The sequence below is a fragment of the Populus trichocarpa genome, chromosome 4, assembly GCF_000002775.5.
Source record: "Populus trichocarpa isolate Nisqually-1 chromosome 4, P.trichocarpa_v4.1, whole genome shotgun sequence".
NCBI classification, from domain to species: domain Eukaryota; kingdom Viridiplantae; phylum Streptophyta; class Magnoliopsida; order Malpighiales; family Salicaceae; genus Populus; species Populus trichocarpa.
In genome coordinates this window covers 18,344,867-18,369,871 of record NC_037288.2, presented here as the reverse complement: position 1 = coordinate 18,369,871, position 25,005 = coordinate 18,344,867, and the positions used below count along the sequence as shown (strand labels likewise).

The 25,005-nt window shown below is 35.1% G+C and overlaps 2 protein-coding genes and 1 pseudogene across 2 annotated transcripts; 1 reads left to right on the top strand and 2 right to left on the bottom strand.

The window, feature by feature from the left end:
* Positions 1 to 8,587: 8,587 nt before the first annotated feature.
* LOC18097889 (amidophosphoribosyltransferase, chloroplastic) lies at positions 8,588 to 10,673 on the top strand. The gene has a single exon (XM_006384470.3). The coding sequence runs from the start codon at positions 8,715 to 8,717 to the stop codon at positions 10,473 to 10,475; it is 1,761 nt and encodes a 586-aa protein (XP_006384532.2). The 5' UTR covers positions 8,588 to 8,714; the 3' UTR covers positions 10,476 to 10,673.
* Positions 10,674 to 10,959: 286 nt separating this feature from the next.
* On the bottom strand, positions 10,960 to 14,835 carry LOC7477845 (tRNA-dihydrouridine(47) synthase [NAD(P)(+)]-like; annotated as a pseudogene).
* LOC7453607 (bZIP transcription factor 29) lies at positions 14,477 to 17,908 on the bottom strand. Its single transcript, XM_002305432.4, has 5 exons — positions 17,634 to 17,908; positions 16,073 to 17,522; positions 15,842 to 15,974; positions 15,668 to 15,752; positions 14,477 to 15,155 (listed from the first exon to the last, which is right to left on the bottom strand). Exons 2-5 carry the CDS (start codon positions 17,371 to 17,373, stop codon positions 14,851 to 14,853), a joined length of 1,824 nt encoding a protein of 607 aa, XP_002305468.4. The 5' UTR covers positions 17,374 to 17,522; positions 17,634 to 17,908; the 3' UTR covers positions 14,477 to 14,850.
* Between the last annotated feature and the right edge of the window lie 7,097 nt (positions 17,909 to 25,005).

Sequence of the window (25,005 nt, the reverse complement as noted above, 5' to 3'; positions counted from 1 at the left end):
CTTTTTTCCAGAAATTGTGCTGGTCCTTTTTTCGGCTTGGTGATGTCGCCGTTGCCTCAATTGTTGTGTCGTTGCTTTTTAGCCATCGAGTTATTTTTGGATTTCTAGAAATGGGTGCGCCTTTAAACTTGCCATTATTTCCCTATCCATTAATGTTCGCATTTAACAACGAATTAAAAGACCCTTCATTTTCCTTCTCCCTTCTCTTCACTTTAATCAGCAGGAGTACTCTCGGTGGGAACACCATGCGTTTTTTTCAAACTTGCCGCGGTATTATGCACATTACTCATTTATTTCCCTTGATTCTTTTATATGGTCTTCATTTCCCTCTGTGTTTTGCATTACCATCTTTCAAAAAAAATTGAACAGTGCTTTGCTTATTCTGTGTCATCCATGGACAATTTATTCGATGACTAGCTGTTTACAAAGGCTTCAACTTCATTAAAATTGATGCTCTGCTTTTCTACACATTTTCACTCTCTCACAGCTCATTACACTACTAATTATTTGCTTCCCACTTCCAACTTAACTTGGAATGCTCCTTGCAGCACTTCACAAGCACACGAACTCTCAGATGACTCTGCTCAGCATGAAGCACTTCACACAGCTGCTGACCCTTCAAAAAAAATTAGAAGAACAGTGGGTCATCCCACGTACAGGTGTCATTCCTAGCTTATATTCAAGGGGGGAATAGCAGCGACACGAGACTGAATATCAGTGGATTGTGATAGTAAGGCCACTCTGGCATTTATAATATCTTGTCGCTAATTTAAATTATCTGTAAAGAATTATACTTGTTGCTCGGTGGGAATTGTACTTTAAGGTAACCCGCGCAGCTCTTTCACCGTGAGGGCTTAGCCAACAACACGTATCTCCGGAGCCAAGAAGCCTCTACTGCAGGTCGGCAGTTGTACAGCATGCTATAGATTTGATAGCAAAACAGAAACAATCACAGCTAATTTGAAATAAATTGCCTAAAAGCCAACTTCTTTGGCAATAAAAGGGGGATGGAAAAAAGGTCTTAGCACCTCTTGGATTGCTGAGAAAACATGCCATTTGTTTCATAGTAGTTGCATTCATTCCTTGCTATGATCATGATGCTACGAAAAGATTGATCCAGCCTACTCCCTTGCTACTACCATCCTATTTTGTTAATATTGTGCAAGGTCACTGTGAAACACTATCAAGGTAGCTGCCTTTTGCACACCACTACAAACCCTACGTTTTCTTTCAATGATGATCTTCCATCCAAGCAACCATTTCTGCATTTGTTCTAATAAATTCCATTTGGCAGGGCAGTGTGCTTACATTGATTGCTAATGGTTATCACATTTTTAGTTTAAGGAAATATCGTTTTTCCTATGCTAGGGCAATTTTTAACAATTACAGGCATTCACAACACTGACTTTGCAAGAACTCCCAATGCCATGACATTTACCATTTCTATTATACAGGATGACTGATTTCATTGCAGCACGCATGTTGGATCAACTGCTAGGGCGATTACAGCTCTATACTCACTTTTGCATCAAAAGCTCCATTTCCATATGTTCGAGCATAAAGCTTTTGTTTGAAATTTTTTAATTTGCTTCACTTGGTGTTTTGCAATAACATGCAATCCTGCTACTTACCTCCATCCTCATAGCATGCACTTCAGCTATTCAAACTTGCTTTTATCTCTTTTTAATTGTCATCAGATCATAATATCCTTTATTAAACCCAACTAGTATATATAATAAAAATGGATATAGATGAGTAGTCACTCAGACAAAAAATATTATAATTGTATTTATTTGAAATAATATTTTTAATTTTCATCTCGGATTTTTTTATTTGTTTTTAATAGATTTTTTTCATCAGAAATTAAGTAAACATGTTTGTTATATACAAAAATTTCAAAAGAAAAGGACCATATTTGATTTAAATTTAAAATATTAAAATGAATTGCCATAAAACATTAGGTGAATTAAATAAGTCCCCTGTTTCTATACTAGATGATTTGGAAAAAAACTATTTTGGTATCTTTAAAAACAATTTCCAAAAAAGTGAAAAAAATAGAAATTACATGTTTTTTTTTTTTTGAAAAGTAATTTTCATTCCAAGTTAGCAAACGTGTTTTCTTTAATTTTTTTATTTATTAGAGAATTTTTTCGAAAAAGTAGAAAAATTTTCACAAGTAAAGGCAACTTATATCTTTCACGTTAAATTCGGAGAGATGCTACCATATCAACATGAAAGGTTTATGTATTCCTCAAAAAATAAATCCAAGGCCAAATTAATATATGACAGTTATATATTAAAGAAATTAATATATGATACCATCACCAATATATTTAAGGTGCAAAGCAACCATCTAGATGGTGGCCCAGTGGTAAGAGTTTGGGACCAAGAGGTTTACTCCCTCTGTGGTCTCAGATTCAAGCCCTGTGGTTGCTCATATGATGACCACTGGAGGCTTACATGGTCGTTAACTTCAGGGCCCGTGGGATTAGTCGAGGTGAGCGCAAGCTGGCCCGGACACCCACGTTAAACTAAAAAAAAAAAATGCAAAGCCAGAAAATAAAATTAAAAAAATTAAGATTTTAATTGTTTTTATTTGGACTACAACTATAAATATTATTAAAGAAAAACCTGGAAAAATAAAATTAAAAAAAATAATTTTTTTACAGGGGTCGGAAGCTTTGCCAACCCTCTTATCTCCCTTGTCAAAACCATGATTTATTTTTTATTATTATTATATATCATAATATCAAATATAAATCTAGAATTTAGTGAATTAGTTTAGCAAAAAGTACATTATGTTAAATGCACAGACAGAAAATCACACAATAGATGAAAGCTGGATGTTTAAGACGCAAGAAATTAACAATGAATCGTTCAATCTTCATTAGGCTCTTGCTCTGGTTTATATAGAAGTACCGAGCAGAGAAAACAAGGGGAAAAGCTTGACATGCTATACGCATGTGAGCTGGAATGGAAAAACAGAAACAAATTGAAAACCAATTACTAATAACAGAAATAGCTAACTAAACAAACTGTGACTGAAATACCCTTTCAAACCCTCCCTTAAGCCTAATTGTTGCAGCAACAATTAGCTTAAGTCTGCAAGATCACAAACCCCAAGTGAATTTCGAAGCCTCTGAAAATCTTTAGCCTTTAAGGGCTTAGTCATTATATCAGCCAATTGATCCCTACTTCCACAGTGCACCAAGTCGATCAGCCCTTCTTTAGTGAGATTTCTCAAGAAGTGATATCTCACATCTATGTGTTTACTACGTCCATGCATCACGGGATTTTTTGAAAGCTTAATTGTGGAACTATTGTCACACCATATGCGAGTGCAATATTCATCATTATACCTCAGCTCCTTTAATATCCTCTTTATCCATATGGCTTGACACGTACACATTGCCGCGGCCACAAATTCAGCTTCAGTTGTGGATAAAGTGACAATTGGTTGCTTCTTTGAACACCATGATACTGCACCAAAATTCAACAGGAAGACATAACCACTTGTACTCTTCCTATCCTCCACATCCCCAGCATAATCGCTGTCTGTATAGACCCGTAATTCACCATTCCCATCCTTTCTATAGTAGATACCATAGCTCACTGTCCCCTTCAAATACCGAAGTGCTCTCTTTATAGTCTGAAGATGTAAGTTAGTGGGTTTTGCCATATACCTGCTTACCAAACATGTGACAAACATCATGTCTGGTCGTGTGGCTGTGAGGTACATCAAACTCCCCCCTAACTGTTTGAAATATGTCTCATCTACTAGAGTTCCATCCTTATCTTTGCTGATTTTAACTCCCGGAATAATTGGACTGCTCACTTCATTACTTTCCAACATCCCAAATTTTGTTAGAATCTCCAATGCGTATTTTCGTTGACAAATGAAAATACCATCTTCCCTTTGCACCACCTCAATTCCAAGAAAGAAATGCATATTTCCCAAGTCAGACATGTCAAATTCTTTCAACATTGAACTTTTGAATTCAGCCAACATGTCATAGTCATCACCAGTGAAAATTAGATCATCAACATAAACACTAACAATCACAATCTTACCCCCTTTGCCTTGTTTTGTGAACAATGTTTGCTCACTTTCGCATTTCTGGAATCCTTCCTTAAGAAAGTATGCTTCAATCCGGTGAAACCAAGCTCGCGGAGCCTGTTTTAACCCATACAAGGCTTTGTGCAACTTGTAGACCATCTGCTCCTTTCCTCTCTTTATGTATCCCTTTGGTTGTTCAACGTAAACATTTTCGCATAACTCCCCATGAAGAAAAGCAGACTTCACATCAAATTGGCCTATTTTCCATCCCTTCTGCGCAGCCATGGATATAATCATCCTCACTGTATCCATTCTAGCTACTGGTGCGAATACTTCAGTATAGTCTATACCAGCCTTTTGCGAGTACCCTTTTGCCACCAGGCGCGCCTTGTGTTTTGCAATTTCCCCATCTTCATTATACTTGGTTTTATAAACCCATTTTACCCCAATCTTTTTGACATCAGCTGGTAAGTCTACTAGTGACCAAGTGTTATTTTTCTCAATGGACTGAATCTCATTGTCCATTGCCCGTACCCACTTCTCTTCTTTCACAGCTTCTTCATAGTAAACTGGATCCTCTGCTGCCATCTGCATGACATACACCTCATCTTCACTCAAACCTTCTCCATCCACATAATCTGTCATCCATGCTAGGGCATGACATGTTCTCCCTTCAGTCTCATCATTACCCCTTTCTATCACAGCAGTAACATCTTCATTTCCTTCTACCTCAACTTCAGCTGCAACTTCAGCTGTAACTTCATTTTCCCTCACACTTTGTTGGCCTTCACTGCTGCTGACTTCTTCACTTTCTTCCCCACTGTCAGTTTCAACAGCCCCTTTATTTTCTCCTTCTTGATGCTCACCCCATTCTAGGTCCAACAGAATCTGTTCCTGGAATTTTTCACCCCAATCCCACTCCTTCTCTTCTTCAAAAGATACATCCCTGCTCACTACCACCCTCTTTTCTATAAGATCATACAACCTATAGCCCTTGGTCTCTTCACTGTATCCAAGCAGAATACAAATGAAGCTTCGGTTGTCCAGTTTGCCCCTCTTTTCGTGTGGAATGTGGACATGTGCAACACATCCAAACACACGAAAATGTTCCACAGTAGGTTTCAACCCAGTCCATGCCTCCTGAGGTGTCACCTCTTTCACTGCTGCAGATGGACATCGGTTCAACACATAGCAGCTCCACATTACAGCTTCAGGCCAAAAACTCTTAGGCATCTTCTTGTCTGCCAACAAGCAACGGACCATGTTCATCATGGTTTGGTTCTTCCTTTCAGCCACGCCATTTTGTTGTGGCGTGTATGCAGCAGTTAACTGCCTTTTGATTCCATTTTGCTTACAGAAATCAATGAACTCCTTTGAATTAAACTCTCCCCCATTGTCTGTTCTTAAACACTTCAAAGGTAGTTCTTTCTCCTTTTCAACTAGCTTATGAAAAGCTTTGAATTGCTGAAATGCTTCACTCTTCTCTACTAACAAATATACCCATGACTTTCTGCTATAATCATCAATAAAACATAGCATATATCTCTTCCCCCCATTAGACCTTGGTGAGATAGGACCACAAATATCTGCATGAATTAACTCTAGTGGTTGTGATGCTCTCCATATGCTTTTCTTAGGGATTATATTCCTACGTTGTTTGCCTACAAAACATTCTGTACATGTCATACTTGCAACTTTAAAATGGGGAAATCCACGGACCATTCCCTTTTGTTGCAATAGCTGCAATCCCTTGGCACTTAGATGGCCAAATCTCTTGTGCCACAGACGAGGTAAGTCCATGGAATCTACTTGCAAACACCTAGGAACATTTAAAGCTCTCTGCGTCTCAGCCAACAGAATAAACATTCTGTTGGCACTCATCATGGTCTCAATTATAAGTCCCCTTTCAGGGTGATAAATTCTGCAAAATCCACCCTTAAACAAAATCGCTAAACCATTCTCTTGAAGTTGCCCAATGCTCAACAGATTATTAGAGAGTTCAGGAACATGATATACTTCATTCAAAACATGATTCACTCCATTTATAACCAATATCACATTTCCTTTTCCAATTACCCTCATTCGGTTGTTATTTCCCAACTTGACAGAATGCAGAAAACTAGTGTCTAAGTTGGTAAACATACCTTGTTCCCCACACATATGGTTTGAGCAGCCTGAGTCTAGAAACCAAACATCATTTCGGTTTCTCTTCTGCAACCCAGCATGTGCCATTAACAACCTCTCCTCTTCTGGATTCAATTCTGTGTACCTTGAACCTTTGTTCTCCTCATCAATTCTTCTCTGCAAATTGGCATGTTCTTGGTTCGATTCTGTATAACATGGGTCTTTGTTCCCCAAATCAGCATGTGCCATCAACAACATCTCATCCAGTTGATTCAATTCTGCATAATTGGCTTCTCTGTTCAAACTTGGACATTCATATTGGAAGTGTCCAAGTTTGTGGCATTTGAAGCATTCCACTGTTGCTTTATTGTAAACTTGAGGTCCTCTCCCACGGCCTCTTCCCCTGAAACTACTCCTCCCTCGGTTTCTACTCCCAAATCTATCATCATAAATTCTTAATGCCTGATCATCACCACTTCTGTGCCTTCTAAATTTCTGTTCGTGCACGAGCAATGAGCTTTGCAGCTCATCTACTGAAAGCTTGTTGATGTCGTTTGACTCTTCAATTGAGCAGACAATGTAATTGAAGTTTTCAGTTAGAGTACGCAGTATCTTTTCAACAATCTTCCCATTTGTCATGTCTTCTCCAAGATTCCTCATATCATTCGCCACCAACAGTACTCTCGAGAAGTAATCAGTCACTGCTTCCCCAGGCTTCATCTCTAATACTTCGAAATTTCTTCTAAGGATTTGGAGTTGTGCACGCTGAACCCTAGCATTCCCTTGATACTTGATTTTCATAGACTCCCAAATTTGCTTCGCAGTATCCTTCTGGGCAATTGTTTTCAAGATTGACTTGTCAATTGACTGGAACAAGTAATTCTTGGTCTTTAAATCCTTTAATTTCATCTCCTCCAAGGCTTTCTTCTGTACTGTCGTCAAAGCTTCTATCGGTGTTGTTTCCACCCATCCTGTCTCAATGACGCTCCAATATTCCTTTGATCGTAGCAGATTTTCCATGAGCATGCACCAATGCTCGTAATCTCCATCAAACTTTGGGATACAAGCTTGTGCGTAATTGTTTGAATCTGTTGCCATCTCTCCTCACTCGGTGTTTTGGGTTTTATGGTGTTTATGGGTTTTATGGTGTTTATGAAGGCTCTGATACCAATTTGTTAAATGCACAGACAGAAAATCACACAATAGATGAAAGCTGGATGTTTAAGACGCAAGAAATTAACAATGAATCGTTCAATCTTCATTAGGCTCTTGCTCTGGTTTATATAGAAGTACCGAGCAGAGAAAACAAGGGGAAAAGCTTGACATGCTATACGCATGTGAGCTGGAATGGAAAAACAGAAACAAATTGAAAACCAATTACTAATAACAGAAATAGCTAACTAAACAAACTGTGACTGAAATACCCTTTCACATTAGAGAGGGCAATTTCACAATACCTTCAAAAATTCATCGTTTCTTCTAAATCTTCAATCTTGATTATTTCATGGTACCTTCAAAGTTCGAAAAAGAAAAACCGGTAAAAGATTCGGTCATCTTCTACCGGTAGGAAGCATCGAACAGTAATTATGACAGATTTTATTACGAAAAAAGTCGGAAATTAATGAGAGTTACTGTGCATATGAAGTTGCCCACTTGAGCAAAATACAAGGAGGAGGTGAGTGGCAACCATCATGATATTTATAGTATATTTGATATCTAATCTTAATTTTGGTTGTAGGGATTGGTTTTTAAAATATTTTTTTTTATTTTAAAAAGATTATTTTTAATATCAACGTATCAAAATAATATAAAAATAAAAATAAAAAATTAAATTTTCTCAAAAATATTTTTGAAATGTAAAAAATAATAATTTTTGAATGAAATAAAATAAATTCTTTTGTAATATTATGAAGTCTCCTACCTTAGTGATATTATTTTGCAAACTGCTTTTTCTAAAAGTCATTATTATTATTATTATTATTTATTTTATTTTGCATGAGATGCACTCACAAGTCACAAGTATCACGCGGTTCGGGCACTAGAAATCCCCGAATAAGAGAGGATTTCTCCATAACTCCATGTAATTGGGAAAAGATGATTAAATTGCAATTTCCACCCTTTCTTTCTTTGTAGTTTCCAATAATAACCCTTTCTTTCTTTGTAGTGTCCAATAATAACCTTCTAGGAATCTAGGCGTGCGGTAACTACAAATAGGATATTTGACGTTTAACTTATTTTTTATTTTAAATTAATTTTTTATATTAAATTATTTTAATATACTATATAAGAAATAAATTTTAAAAAATAAAAAATATATTATTTTAATACTTTTCAAAATAAAAAATACTTAAAAGATACTCATATAAAACATCTTCCGTACCCTCCATCAAGTAAAAGTCTCTCAAAACCTAGTCAAATTGCAAGCTACTATTAAAGCTCCACAAACTTCTTCCTTCACTCTTCCGCTCAGCCTCTCTCTTTCTCTCTCGCCCACACGCACGCACGCACCATTCTTTTTTCTCCTCCTCCATCCATGGCAGACACCACTAGTTTCTCTGCTCTTTCAAAGCCTTCTTATTCCTTGAAACCTAACCCTCAAATACCCCAAAAGGCCCCTCTTTTTATCCTCCCCAAAACCCTTCAAAAACCTTCTCTTTTCCCTCAAAAACCTTGCCTTTCCCACAACACCCACATCACTCTTTCCTCTAAAAATCCAATCTCTGACCTTGTTTCCACAAATGAAAAGAGCCCAGATGATTTTTCTTCTTATTTTGACGATGATGACGATAAGCCTCGCGAAGAGTGTGGTGTTGTAGGTGTCTATGGTGACCCTGAAGCTTCGCGTCTTTGCTATTTAGCCCTTCATGCTTTGCAACATAGAGGTCAGGAAGGAGCTGGTATTGTTGCTGTTAATGAAAATAAGGTCTTGCAATCTGTTACTGGTGTTGGTTTAGTCTCTGAAGTGTTTAATGAGTCAAAACTTGACCAGTTACCTGGTGATTTAGCTATAGGTCATGTTAGATATTCGACTGCCGGGTCTTCAATGCTTAAAAATGTGCAACCTTTTGTTGCTGGTTACCGGTTTGGTTCTGTTGGGGTTGCCCATAATGGGAATTTAGTGAATTATAGGAAATTAAGGGCTACGCTAGAAGATAATGGTTCAATTTTTAACACTAGTTCTGATACTGAAGTTGTTCTGCATTTGATTGCTACATCAAAGGCTAGACCTTTCTTTATGAGGATTGTTGATGCTTGCGAGAAGCTAGAAGGGGCTTATTCTATGGTGTTTGTCACCGAGGATAAGTTGGTGGCTGTGAGGGACCCTTTTGGTTTTAGGCCTTTGGTGATGGGAAGGAGGAGTAACGGTGCTGTTGTGTTTGCTTCTGAGACTTGTGCTCTTGATTTGATTGAGGCCACATATGAGAGAGAGGTTTATCCTGGTGAGGTTTTAGTGGTGGATAAAGATGGGGTTCAATCACTTTGCTTAATGCCCCACCCTGAACCGAAACAGTGCATATTTGAGCATATTTATTTTTCTTTGCCTAATTCAGTAGTATTTGGTAGATCTGTTTATGAGTCAAGGCACGTTTTTGGGGAAATACTGGCTACCGAGGCTCCTGTTGACTGCGATGTGGTGATTGCAGTCCCAGATTCTGGGGTGGTGGCTGCACTTGGCTATGCCGCGAAAGCTGGTGTCCCTTTTCAGCAAGGGTTGATAAGGTCGCATTATGTAGGAAGGACTTTTATTGAGCCATCCCAGAAGATTAGGGACTTTGGTGTTAAGCTTAAGCTATCTCCAGTGAGGGGAGTCTTGGAGGGGAAGAGAGTTGTGGTAGTGGATGATTCAATTGTGAGAGGAACTACCTCGTCGAAAATTGTTAGGTTGCTTAAGGAGGCTGGGGCTAAGGAGGTCCATATGAGGATTGCTAGTCCACCAATTATAGCTTCTTGCTACTATGGAGTAGATACACCAAGTTCCGAGGAGTTGATATCTAACAGAATGAGCGTGGAGGAGATTAGGGAGTTTATTGGATGCGATTCGCTTGCATTTCTACCATTGGATAGCTTGAAGAAATTGTTAGGTGATGAGTCTCCGAGCTTTTGTTATGCTTGCTTCTCTGGGAATTACCCTGTGCAGCCAAAGGAGGTTAAGGTGAAAAGGGTCGGTGATTTTATGGATGATGGATTGAATGGAAGTCTCGAGTCCATTGATGGGAGCTGGGTGCAAGCACCCCTAAATCAGGAGGTGCATAAAGTTAGTGAAGTCGGGAAGTTGTCTTCTTTGCAGAATTGATGGATTTTGGGTCATGACAGCAGGATTTATTATTATTTATTATGTGATGTGGTCAGGTGGTAGATGACTTATCTAATGATCTCAGTACAATCTATGTGTGCTGCCTTGGATTAATAAAGGTTCCAAAAGTAGAAGCTACACAATTTTGTTTGGTATTCTAAATTTTGCAAGATTTAATCCTAAAAGTGCTTGGTTTTATTATTTTTTCTTAATGGTGTATCGGCATCGACAGGGCATTTGTATACAGGGATAGGTGCTCCATCAAAGTTCTATCTGTGGGAGTTTTCTAATCTTTAGTTCCCTGTTAACATTCCCTTTTTGGTTTATAAGAAATTCAGCATCTCACCGTGCATCAAATCACTCGAAATTTTACATGATTGGTTACATTTGCTTCGGATGAATGTGAGTGAATTAGTTCGGTCATATAATTGATGATGCTGAATGATTTTCTGTTTCTGCGTATGGCATTTATTTTCTAATGGAGAGCCTGAAATAACTAGTCATTGTTCGTGTTACATCCAACAGTAAAATAATTGGCAGCATTAAACCTTCTCATATGTGCCAAATAACTCGCAACAAAACCCTGTGTAAATCATGTAACTTTTATCTTTAAAATACACTGTTTCAGACATTATAGAAAAACAAATGATACAAAATTCAGATGAAGATAACCACCTCGTTCCTCTCAAAATACCACGTTAAAATTAACTCTCAAATTTGTGCTTGCGTTGCTACAAAGAAACTAGCACCACAGAGCCCTTGCGGGTGCAAAAGGCACTGAAATAAAGTGAGTTACTGACATGGAATACAGATTTGCTCGGTCTGATGCAAGTTAAATGACATGTATGATTTATGTTTTGGTGCACATGTAGAGCCATCTGGGATGACATCTAAAAGACCAACTGGTACGTATCTGCATGTGTAGCCCAGCCATTCCAACAAAAAATGCCTGGTTGTCTCCACTCCTGCAGTTGTTGAAACAAGGAATTGCTGTTACATTGGAACCTCTTTTGAATCACCCTTCGGAACAAAATTACTTGTTTGACACATATACCTTTGGTGTCAGAGCCCCAATGTTCTAGGCCAGAACGCACATAATCCTTTAGAATGTTCAACCGCTCTCCAGAACTGATGTCCCAGCGCCTCTGTTCTTTGATTTCAGTAAAATCCAAGGCTGAGAAACACAGTGAATATTATTCAGGCAACAAAGCTTGATTTTGAGGAAACAAGGACTTGATCCAATAACAATTACTTAAAATGTTGAAATCTACAAGTCATAGCTCCAGACTCCAGACCTTAATCAATGCACCTCTAGCTATCATGCATGAAGAAAGCTCGGGGCAGTCGGACTGTGCTTGTTCCAATCTACACGTGAAAAAACATCCCCATTTCCAAAAACTTGCAAATATTCCGGGGCCTTTCTAGCACATTGGTAAATGTAATCCCAATCAGCAAGATTGCTATAGTGTTGCTGACATGATCGGCCATGAATAGTCACAGCACCGGCTTCCCAGTTTCCAATATCCGCAATTAATGAGTCAACACGATTTTTTCCTTCGAAATAACCTGTTCGTACCTACATAATGAAAAGGCAGCATGAGCCATCAAAATTAAGCTTAGTCAGAGAAGCATGAGAGTAACACAGGCTGAGCGCTAGAAACACAAGCAGAAAAAACACAAGGACAACACGAGAATCTGCATTTCCCTAATGGTAAAATATGCTGAGCTATGAAGTTGCAGAACAACATAACAGCATCAGCAAGGGGTTGGCATGAATATTGATTATTGCCTTGACAGTTATAGGCTTTTCCAATGTACCAGAAGCAGCTTCTATAATGCTTTTCATCCGCATTGGTTTTGTAAGAAGAGATGACCCCGCACCCTTGCTGACAACAATATCGATCGGGCAACCCATTTTTATGTTAATGAAGTCCACTACATTCCTGGTCTATAAGCTCAACAGTACGTGCAACTGTATCTGGATAAGCTCCACATATTTGAACACCAAACAAATCCTCAAATGAATGACGTCTCAGCAGTGCCCATTCTGAACTTTGACCCTATATAATCAATAGGAAATTATGATAAAAAAAAATGTTCCAAGTCTTAAATTTAACCAAATCATCCACAACTAAGATAATTTTATTTCAAACATGAAATTTTATTAAGAGATATTCAATTTAATTAAGGCGGCTCATCTGAATTTAATTCATTTCACAATTAAAAGAGTTTTAAACAGTCTATAATCTTGAACATAGTATCTACCAAATTTAATGTGTTTGAGACTTCGGTAATTTTTGTTTTTAGATGTATTTCACTTAAAAATATATCAATTTGATGTTTTTTTAGTGTTTTTTAATAGTCTTGATTTGTTGATGTTAAAAATAAAACACACGCACACACACAATATATATATATATATATATATATATAATATTTTAATGTATTTTTAAGCGAAAATATTTTTAAAATACACTCTGCATCACAATATCAAACACACTTAAACTAGTTGGCTTCTTCTGTCCCTCTATTCTCTTGCATATTTCAAAACTAGAAACATAACATAGCAAGAACTAGCTATTTGACTCTCGCTTCACCACGTGTCGGATAAACTTTTTTTTCAACATAAAAAAATGAATATGATGGCATTTCATACATGTTCTTTTAACATAAAAAAATCTCAATCGTAAATTTAAAAGTTTATCATACATTTAATTAAATAAATTGAGAATTATTTGTGTAACCAAAATAAATTATAAAGCCTGATTTGTAACCAACATAAGTCAATTAATCAAATCTATGACCCGAGTCATGAACTCAATCGAGTTCAATAATTTTTTATTTAACTATATGATAAGAAAAATAGACGAACGTAAAATTAAAAACCACCTAAAATTGGATTATTTATTTGAGATTACGATGAACCTATAAATATCAAATCAAAACAAATTTCGCTGCCCAATTAAAAACCAACAAAATATTAAAGGATAGGATTGGAAAGAAATGAAGAAAAATCAATAAAGGTCAATTAAGAAGGATTAACTTGAAAAACAAAAACTATAAAAAAGGTATAAAAAAAGGCTCAGATGCGCTGACTTGTATAATTTTTTTTAACGCGGTAGACAACTTGTCGCCTTCCTCCTTAAAATAAAATAAAATAAAGACAAACAACATGTCACCTATATGATTCCATCCAATATAGTGCCAGGAAAATCATGGCTTATGTTTTTTATTATCTAGAAACCCATTTTGACCCAAAACACATTGATAAACTTGTATGTGACTTTAAACAATTAAAACATTCATCTAAAAATTCAAAATCAACTCAAAACTAAAAAAATATATAAGTCCATATCTGTCATCTCAAGTAAAGTTAAAGACAAGAAACACATAAGATAAATTTCTTTCATTAAATGAAACTTATTGACACATAAATATATCTTTTTTATGGTCAAAATTGATTTTAACTAATACATCCAGCCACTCTCTCTCATCTCTTAAACTGAGAATAAAAAAAAAATATAGAAAATAAAATTAAATAAAAAATAAATTTTAAAAAAGATTGATGGATCAAAAGTTTATAAATTAAAAAATATAAGGATAAAAGTGTATTTTTTAAATCAAATTTCAAAATAACCATCTATTTTCGTTCTTTTCATGCTTGTCCTCCTTTCAATCTTATCATTTGTGACAATAATTGAGCTTCAATTAGACCAAGGAAAAAAAAACACCACAATCAAATGATAAATAGTGTTTTTAGCTAAGTAAAACTCCCAAACCATTTAGGATCTATTTATTTTTTTCATTTTAAAAAAAAATTAATTTTTTTTATTTTATTTATTTATTTTAAATTAATATTTTTGATATTTTTAAATTATTTTAAAAAATATTTTTTAAAAAATATAAAATTATTATTTTAATACATTTTTAAATAAAAAACATTTTCTTGGTTGGGTTAAACACAAAATAACAAGTCTAAAGGCATACAAAAGCACAAGTAATTATAAAGGAATCAGCCATTCTTTACTGAAATAAACAAATAAGAGTTTTCAGTTCAACTCTTTAAACGTCTTAACAAAACATGTCACGTCTAAGAAATGTTCTCTTTATGGATTAAATATCTACCAGAAACAAGTAACAATCATAATCATGAATAACATATATATATATATATAAAGGCCTGTATATATATCACTTTAAACGAAATTCCGAGCTGGAGATATGCGATGCAGGTTGAATTTGTAACTACCAAACCATAGAGACGTCGCTTGGAGATGGAAAACAAATGAATGAATGCATTGTAAGTAGTAAATGTAAAGCACCGGAAGTTGATGAGACGATTAATAATCAACATAGCCATCTTTTTCTTCCCAGCCTATTGATTTGAATCTGGCTTTGGGGTAGTATTTCCATTTTGTTGAGGCTGTGGCTGGGAGGACTGCTGTTGCTGTTGCTGTTGCTGTTGCCGTTGCCGTTGATGCATGTTGAATTGGGAGGCTGATGACTGCTGCTGCAATTGATGCATGCCAAGTTGTGAAGGTCGTGGCTGCTGCAGGTACATCTGAGGGTTGATAGAAAGCTGCTGCTGAACCATGCTCTTGGATGGATCAGAGTCCCCACCCTGCTCCGCAGTCGCAATCTTCAACCGTCGGACCTCAGCAGTTAATGCCTCGTTTAAAGCTGTTACAGTTGAATACAATTACCAACAAATCTACCAAACATGCTGAAGGTCAAAGAATAAGTAAATAATCCATGAAATGAAGGCCTCCCATATTTTTTCCATCAACAAATCTACCAAAGAATATTAGCCATGTAATTCTTTCAAGTTTCAACAGGTTACGCTAACCAGTTGCACACTGTGACTATATGTTAGAAGAGGAGTTACATCATACACTAACAGATAAGACTTTCAACGAAAGTGATTGCTCACCTAACTACATGGACACAAGTTAATAATAGAGAAATGTCCATGGCAGCATGACCACGCAAACAAGAGAGCTAATCACCATGGACAAAACTTACTCACCATAAGGCTTAATTCTGGATACGCAAGTTCTTCATACAACAACGAACAGGAAATAACCAAGGATAGTACATTCACACAACAGGCACTGACGCTATTCGCACACTAACAGAACATATAAATGCAATGAGAAAATATGCAAAAAAAAATGGGGTGGGAGAATCCATACCATCTCGGAGTTGAGCTTGTTGCTCCATGGCTTGGATGCGAAATTTCAATTCATTGTTCTGGTTAGTAAGACCAACAGAATCTCTCTGGATATGTAGAAGAAAATAGTGAAAGATTATAGAAAAGATAACGCTACAATTACATGGAAACAAGTTTCAATATTTCACATCGCTACCTGTAAAAGAGTAAGCTGGGCAGACAATGTGGTAGCTTCTGTCTGCAAAGTCTGAACCTTGTGTTCCAGTTCTGAGATATATCTCATCTTCCTCTCCTTGGAACGGGCAGCTGATTGACGATTTGCCAAAATCCTGAAATTGGAAAACAAATGAGGAACATGAAACAATGAGGCAAAGGATTATAACATCATGTATCTGGTTAATTAGTGATCGATCCAAATTGAACGTACCTCTTTGCACGTTTTGGGTCAGCTAAAGCGATCTCAGCAAGTTTCTCATTCGCCATAATTTTCTTCAGCTCAGCACCACTAAATTCACCATTCCCAAAATCCAAGCTAAAGGCATTCCCATCTATTGAATCGGTGGGTGATAGCTGTCCTGGACGAGTTCCTGGGGAGGGTGGCAGCTTTGGTGATTCGTTACCAAAGTTCAATTTGCCCATGAAACTATCCATTGACACACTTCTGTAGTGTCTGGTGGTAGGAGCAATGTCACTCCCAGCACTCCTTTTGATCCCTTCCCTCTTCTCTGTTGAAGAACTCAATCCTGCTCTTGGCAGGTTGCCACCACTTTCATTCACGCTGCTTTCTGCCTCATTATCGCTGCTATCACCACCATTCGTCTTGGTCCCACTAGCTCTACTATCCAAATCCTCACGATTCTCATTACCATTCTTATCATCAGTACCCGAGGAGTTCAACACGTCAATGTTATCTAAATTCATGTAAGCAGAAAACAAATCATCCACGACTTCCCCTTCAGATTTCCTCTCACCCATCCCCTCCGCATTGCTGTCACCACCTCTCTCCCATTCCTTTTTCACCGATTGTGCTGGCTTAGCCATCCCTAAATTTTCTCTCCCAGACATCGACCGCTCCAACCCACTTGAACCCCTCGACGGAATAAGGGGCGGTGAACATTGCAACACATTAGCAAGTCCAAATGGAATATCACTGTTAGACCTTCTATGCGCTTTCCGTGGAGGCAAACTCTCAACAACCCGTGGAGCATTGCCCCTATTAAAAGGCGAGGGAGGCAATAACGAATGAGAACCACCATCCTTCTCCTCCATGAACACGTCAGTAGAAATAGGGTCCGAAACCGAAGGCGAAGAGGAATCCCGGAAAGGGGCCGGACTCAACGGGGGCAAGGAATCAAGGGAGAAAAACGATGATGGCTGCGACAAAGATCGCGAATGAGTAGGCCCCAGACTAAAACTCTGCGGACCCATTTGCTGGTTCACTGGCCTGGACACTGGGATCTGGGAATAAGGCGAAATGGGTGGGATCTGATTAGGATGGGAAGGCGGAAACCCTACTCTTTTGTTACTATCCCCACTAAAATTCTGAGAAAAATTCGTAAAATGCCTCGCCCGCATTTGGGTTGGGTTCAAACTCAACTGAGACACATCTATTTGGTTTATCAAAGAAAAGGGTTGCTTAGCCATGGTAGTAGATGATGATTGCGTTGTTCCAAAAGAAGATTGCAACCTTTGTATCATTTCACTATTTGCTTCCTCAGTATCACCCATTTCTCTTACCTCTAAACCGGCAATCAATATTTCACCAATGCCACTTCGAAAGCTTGATACTCTTAACAGACTTAAGCCCCAATTTCAAGATTAACCCACTTCACTTCCCACCAAAACTCGACGAAATCAACAGGCAAACCCTTAAAAATCTGCAAAAATAAGAGATAGGAACAAGAACAAATTAAATAGTAGAATACTGAAATAAAAAGAAATGAGAGCGCGCACAGAATTCTTACTTAAATAAGTAAAGAGCAGACTACCTCGTTAACTCAAAACGTTCATTTCCACAAAATGACACCAACCGGCGAGACTGCTAAATTAAATAAACAAATAAAATTCTCACAGATTTTCTTTATCTCACTTTGTTTTTCAAGGCGGAAATGGCAAAGAAAACAAGCATAGCAGAGGGCTCTGTGTGCGCGCCTCTCTCTAGAATTTGTTCTCTCTCAAAGAGAAACGAAAAGGGAGTGCGTGATTTCAGTGAGGGTTTTTTTTTATTATTATTTACGATGGCGAAGACTACGACCCCCCGGATTTTATTTTTTATGACGGTAGAGAGAGACGCGTGAAGTTAATAAGAGTTTGTAGTGAATTTGAATTTAGTGTGAATTTGAATTTCATTCCGACCTCATTTTTTATATCTTTGCTCCCTTTGTCACCGCAGCTTATTGTGCAATTAATTCGATTTGTTGGATTTATTTCCCCATTTAGGGAACTCTTCCTCCACGCGCTTCCCGTCTGTGTCCAATCCACGGAAGGTTCCTTTAAAAAAAAAAAAAACAATTTCACCCTTCTTTTTTATTTATCTAGATTAGATTCTTTTCATATAACTGGAATGATACGAGTAAATCTATTTAAAATATAATATATTTGATCCTTGATTATCTTTATTCTCTCTGAATTTTATTTGATTAGTTCTTATAATGTTATGGTTATTTTCCAATATTTGATTCATATATTTTTACGTCAAGGATTTACCTTCTATAATCTCCTTTTAATATCAAACTATTTCTTAATTAAATATCTCATCTGATTTTCTAAGATTTAAAATTATAAATCAACTTTTGAAAGGTGTAATTCAATTGATCAGATTCTAAATTTACTCTCTAGAAATTACTAGTTCGATTCGCACAAACCTTAAGGCTACTAGAGACTTATATGATTATTAATTTCAAGGTCCATGATATTAGTTAAGGTACACGCAAGTTAACCCGAACATCCATATTAATAATAAAAAAAACCGCAAATCACATAGATATTTCTTAAATGTACACGTTAAAGAAAAATGCAAATGACATTGCAATTTTTTTTTTTAACCCTCTCTTGTTCCTATTTAGATTTTAGTAGCATTTTTTTCATTTTTTAAAAACAATTGCAGCTAAAATTTAAATAAAAACAAGAGAGGGTAATAAAATAAAATAAAATAAAATAAGCTAAAATTTGGAGTGCTAGTTCTCTTTCCATGACCCGCTTCGTCCAGGATCGTGACACCCTCCTAACTTTGACAACCTTTTCATTTAAGTCTTGAATTTTTAATATTTTTAAATATATCCTCAAATTGAAGACTTACCAAAAAGATCGTTCATTATTATGAAACATTATTAATATATTTTATATCAACATCCTCGTAACTTTCTCCCTCCTTCTATCAATTTTATAAGAGTTTTTAATTACAGAGTAATTTATTTTCAAACCTACAATTTTTTTTCTCAAATTGAGAGGTTTGTTTTATGTTTCGTACAAGCTTGGTATGATGCAAAGACTTGCAATCTGAGAATGCTTAATTTTTTTCCATCAATTATTAAATCCCAAATCACATCCCATTAGGCCAGTGGTTGGCCTAGATAGTTAGCCATCATATCTTGGTTTTTTTTTGTTTTTTTAAAGAACGCTTCTTGTGATTGAAATGAAAAGGTGTTAATGTGAAATTGATTGTTTTTTTAAATATATTTTTATTTAGAAATATGTTGATATAATATTTTTTATTTAATTTTTTATAATAACATATCAAAACAATATGAAAATTTAAAATTTAAAATTTAAAATTTAAAATAAAAAAAATTAATTTTTTTAAAAAATATTTAAAACATAAAAACAAACAAGTTCTTAATTTTTCTCGTGACTTGCATAGAGAAAAGAAACCGCACTTGATCGTTGCAATAGCAATCCAAGATGTAGAGGGTGAGAGGTGTAGCCCAACTGGTCAGACCTCGGATTTGCTTCCTAGAGGTCACAAATTCGAGTGCCGCAAATCTCAGGGCCACTGGACGTTTACCTGGTCGTTAACTTCAGGGTCTCTGGGAGATTAGTCGAGGTGCACGTAAGCTGGTCCGGACATCCAAAGAAAAAAAAAAAAAAAAGAGCACAAGCACATCTAGCAAGGGATGTCGCATAATTAAATTGTATAATAAAATAAATCATCCTTGCACATGAAATATAAATCAATACAATACTCCAAATCTCAGCTCGGCGAGGACATGGGTAGTGCTTTGCATTTGGAAGGATAGCATTGCTTGCACGAGACATATTCAAATTAAGTTTGATATGATCTTTGTTGACTTGGTTTGCAGTGCCTTCCACCAGCCAGCCAGCCAGCCAACCAGCCAGCCAGAATAATAGATCCTGGCTAAGAGATTTACAAAGTTCCATGTCCGTGACCTGGTCCGAAGGCAGGTGCATGGACCCCAAGAGCTCACAGCACAATCCGATTTTCACAAATTATACAGTGATTTTGGAATGAATCTTGTATCCCTAGCCATCACGGGTTTTTTCTCAAATATATTAAATGTTCTCTTCATTAGGGTAAAAGATAGGTCATTGACATTCAAATCCATAATAATGAGTATTGCCTTTACTGTGCGGGGTATGGATCATAAATAAGATTGGTTAATATATTATCATAAACAATAAAGTGATCATTTGTTGCCTCATTATGAGTAATCAGTGCATTTATTTTCCTTCAAATTACAACAGCACACAGATTTCTTGTGTATCCAGCTCCTGCTTGCTTGCACAGGTGCACTGAACTTATGAACAAGAGCTTATTTGTAACCTCTTGGCAGTGCCACAAGTTGGCACATGACTATAGAGCACAGTTGCAGCTAGGAAACCGTTATACGGTGCGCCGGAACTGGCATTCAAGTGAACCGAACCATGAGGGACGTGTTAGTGAACGTGTCTTGTGGTCAATTGGTTGGTTATACGTGGCATTGATTTTATATTTTTTATAAATAAGGTTTTTATTTTTATTTTTAACATTCAATTATATTTTATTAATTAATATAGAGTAAAGATAAAGTTTGTGGAACAATAATATTATGTTATTTCATTTATAAAAGAAAACAATTGCTCTTATAAACTGAGGTACGAGGAATACATGTAACTAATATATAAATACGTGTCAGATAACATGTACATTAAACTGACCCATAAAATAATTTTATATGGAGATATCACTTATTTCTATTGAAAGGCTCACTAAAATTTCAGATAACCAAGTTGGCTTGAATATCATACTTTAACTTACAAAATGTTTATGCAGCTGCATTAATTGTTTTTATTTAATAAATATAAAATATTATATTGATTAAATATTTTTGTCTTAGATGGATAATAAAAGACTTTCTATTTAAGACATCAATGTTAATGCTCTTCTAGCAAATAATGATGTTTATCCTCTAGCGAATGGTGTTGTTGCTCCAACAAAGAGCAACCTTGTTTCAACCACTTCTACAAATGCTATTTGCAACAAAGGTAACAAGAAAATAAATGTGACCTCTAGAACTATATTTGAAGTTTAACATCATTTTGATATATAAAAGGGTTGCAATCCATTATTAAGGAGATCTGTATATAAGTATTATCAACAAGATTATACATATGCTTTAAAGACTCATGAAGCTAGTAATTTATAGACACGCTTAAATAGCTTGTGTAAAAAGTTTTCTAGTAGGTTTAAGTTTGATGACAAAAAACAAAAAACATTGACTTAAACTTTTAAAGTGGTTAAAGATGGAACTGAGGGTACTCTTAAAGCTGTTAATTTTAGTTAAGAAACTTGTAGAAAGACACTTACTAGGAAGGTTATTTATGATGAGTTTTCTTTTAGGATTGTAAAAGGTTTAGGATTTAAACAGTTTTCTCAAGCCATGTAACTCTATATAACCCAGATTTTGTATCCTCTCATGAATCACTATCACAAAGGATTGCTTGAACCTTTTATGCTCAAAAGAAGACAAAGTTAAAGAAAACCATTAAGAATAAGTGTATTATGTCTTCTCATTTTTCTTATTCTTTTATCCATTGAAACTCGTCGATAGTTTCACCAACGTTACAAGTTTTAAACTAAAAATCATAACCCTCATTTTGACTTCAACAATACCTTTAAATTTGTTTATAGAGATCATTCTCTCTTACATGACACATTTATTATCATCCCTACTATTTATTCATTTCTTTTATACCGAATCTCCATTACTCATCGAGACCTCATTACTTCAGTCTTATTTTTTTTGTTATTTATTTTTATTTATGGGGGTTTACAATATGTTTTACATATGTGTACAAAATATAAATTACATATGTGTCACAACTTATTGGGTGGATAGTGATTGGAACTTGCATAAAAGAATTTAAAACTTTTATCAAGTTTTTAATCACAAGGGTGAGACCATTGTGAAAACAATAAAGAGTTGCTTGACTGATTGGAGCATTGATAGAATTTTAACAATCACATTAAATAATGCAAGTTCTAATGACAATGTCATTAATTATTTAGAAATAAGGACTAAGGATTGGAAGTTTATAGTTCCAGATAATGAGTTTATCCATGTTAGGTGTTGTGCTTGCATTGTCAATTTTCTTGTCCGTGATGGGTTAAAGAAGTAGATGAGTTAATTATTATAATTAGAAACGCTATTAAAATTATAAGATCTTTTTCTAATAGGCTTATGTATTTTAAGAAATGTATGGAGAAATTGAAAGTTAAAAGTAAAATTAAGGTCCCAACTCATTAGAATTCCATTTATTTGATGTTACATAAAACTATAAAATTAAAGAAAGTGTTTGATAGATAAGTGTTTGATACATAAAGGACCTCCTAACAATATAGATTGGAAAAATACAAGAATTTTTATAAAGTTCTTGAGATTATTCCATGGGGTAACTTTGAGATTTTCAGGGTTTTTACATGTCATGAGCAATTATTTTTTTCATGAACTAGTCTCTATACAAACACAAATTTCAAAATTGTCCAAAAATAAATATTTCTTAACAAATGAAATGACATCCAATATGAAATGCAAGTTTGATGAATATTGGAGAAAGTTTGAGGATATAAATTCTTTTTTATTTGTAGTAATTAATTTAGATCCTCATTATAAGTTAAAATATATGAAGTCTTGTTTGTCTTAAGAGTATGAGTTGGCTGTCATGGTGAAAGATTTGATTAAAAAGGTGAAAGATACAATTGTGAGGGTTTTTTACTTTTATTTTAGCTAAGATAATAGAAAAGTGGCATAATATTTTATTATAAATAATCTTTCTCAATATTTGAACGATAATAAGGTGGAGGAAGATGCATATCAAGCTATAGCCTTCCAATTCAAGAAGCATTTAATGGAGGAGGATAATGAGAAGAGTAAAACTTAATTAGAGAAGTATTCAGCACATGAATGTGAAGATCAAAATGATACTTCTCTTGATTTTTTAACATGGTGGAAAGCTAACAGCTCCAAGTATCCAATACTCTCTATGGTTGCAAAAAATATCCTTAGTTATTCACATTTCAACAGTTATCTCAAATTAGCTTTTAGCATAAGGATCGTGTACTAGATTCCTTTAGAAGTTCATTGAATCCAACAACTATTGAAGCTCTCATTTGCTGTAAAAATTGGAGTTGCTCTTCTTTATAACCAAAAAAATATTTTACAAATAATAAATGATCTTGAAAAGTTTGAAAAACTAGAATTAGGTAAAGAGTTTACTAGTTTAGCTATTTTATTATCAATTTGAAAAACTTTTTAAGTTATAATTTACTAAGCTATTTTATTATATCTCTTTTATTTCAGCGTTTACTAATAAGGTTGGAGAGTAATCAGTAATTATTGACAATATAAGATAATGAGTAATTGTTAAAAAAAAAAAAAACCTTTTGTGTTTTCATTATTAAGTACTTGTTATAAAATTAAGTTTAAACAATTAGCTTTTTAACAACTTTCTTTTTGTGGTGATATGTGTCTTCTGGTACTTAAGCATCACTTTTATTATTATTTTTATATACTTTTAGGATTTAATTTCATGGATACTGTGGGCTCATTTAGCTTTTTGCAATTCAAGCAAGACCAATATCATTTAATAGAGATGATTATTTTCGATTTAGTTTGGTTTTTACCTAAAAACAACCAAACTGAAATTTTGTAAAAAACAAAACCCGAAACCGAACCAAAACCGGTTTCAACTGACCAGTTTCGGTTCGGTTTGATTATTTTAAGTTAAAGATTGAAACTCAACCGATCGGTTTCGGTTCGATTTGGTTATTTTATATTAAAAACTGAAAATTATATTGTTTTTTGGGTTTTTATGGACTTTCTAATGGGTTTTTTCGGTTTGGTTTTTTTGGTTTGGTTTGGTTTATTTCTTATCTTAATCAGTTCGGTTCGATTCAGTTTTTTTATTTCTGGCTTATGAAACCAAACCAATTTTTTTAAAAAAATATTCTTATTGATTTTTTTCATGGTTCAGTTTTTTCGGTTATTTTTTTGTTTTCTCAGTTTAATCGGTTTGTCGATTTTCTGCTCACCCCTATTATTTAATTCCCATGCATGTGAAACATTCCTTTTCTTTTAGTTATTTTGTTTATTTGGACTACTTGAGTGAACTCTTTTGTTAAACAAATATTTTTGCTTAATGAAAATGGTATGTTGGATGAATGCATTTTGTTAATTGTATGAAGTTCATAATGTTGACATTGAGTAGTGTGTTGTATTGTTAATTGTATGAAGTTTGTGAACAAATCTAATATCATTAAGATCCCATTAGAACCTTATGTGTATATGTTGGATGAATAAATTCAAATGTTTTGGATGTAAATTCTTGTGGGTTGATTTGTTGTTTATAAGAAGGACTTCTAGCCCAAATAATATCTTCATGTCGTGAAAATTGATTTAATATTTTTATATTTCAAATTATTTAATTTTGGACAACTTGATACTTCATATATTTTAGACAGCTTATATTTTAATATTTGAATATTTCAACAATTAAAACTTAAGTATCCATAAAAAAAATTAGCCCAACCTGATATATTCAACTTGTTCGGGGTGTAATATTTTTTAATAAATCAGATTTAAAAATTATAAAAATATTAAAAGTTGAGTTAAATACTATTATAGGTTTAAACTCAACCCAACTATATTCATGAACATCCCTGGTTAAAAAATCTAACTCTAACTTAGATTTTAAGAAAGCCAAGTCCTAAGTAAACTAAAATGAAGAAAAAAAAAAAAGAAGAAATCAAACCTAAGACGTGTAGAAAAGAGGTACTCTCACGCCGAATTTATAAGTGGGGGAAGGTAGCAATCAGATTTAATGGTGGGAGGGTAGTTGTTTTAATGGAGGAGAAGAAGAAGAAAT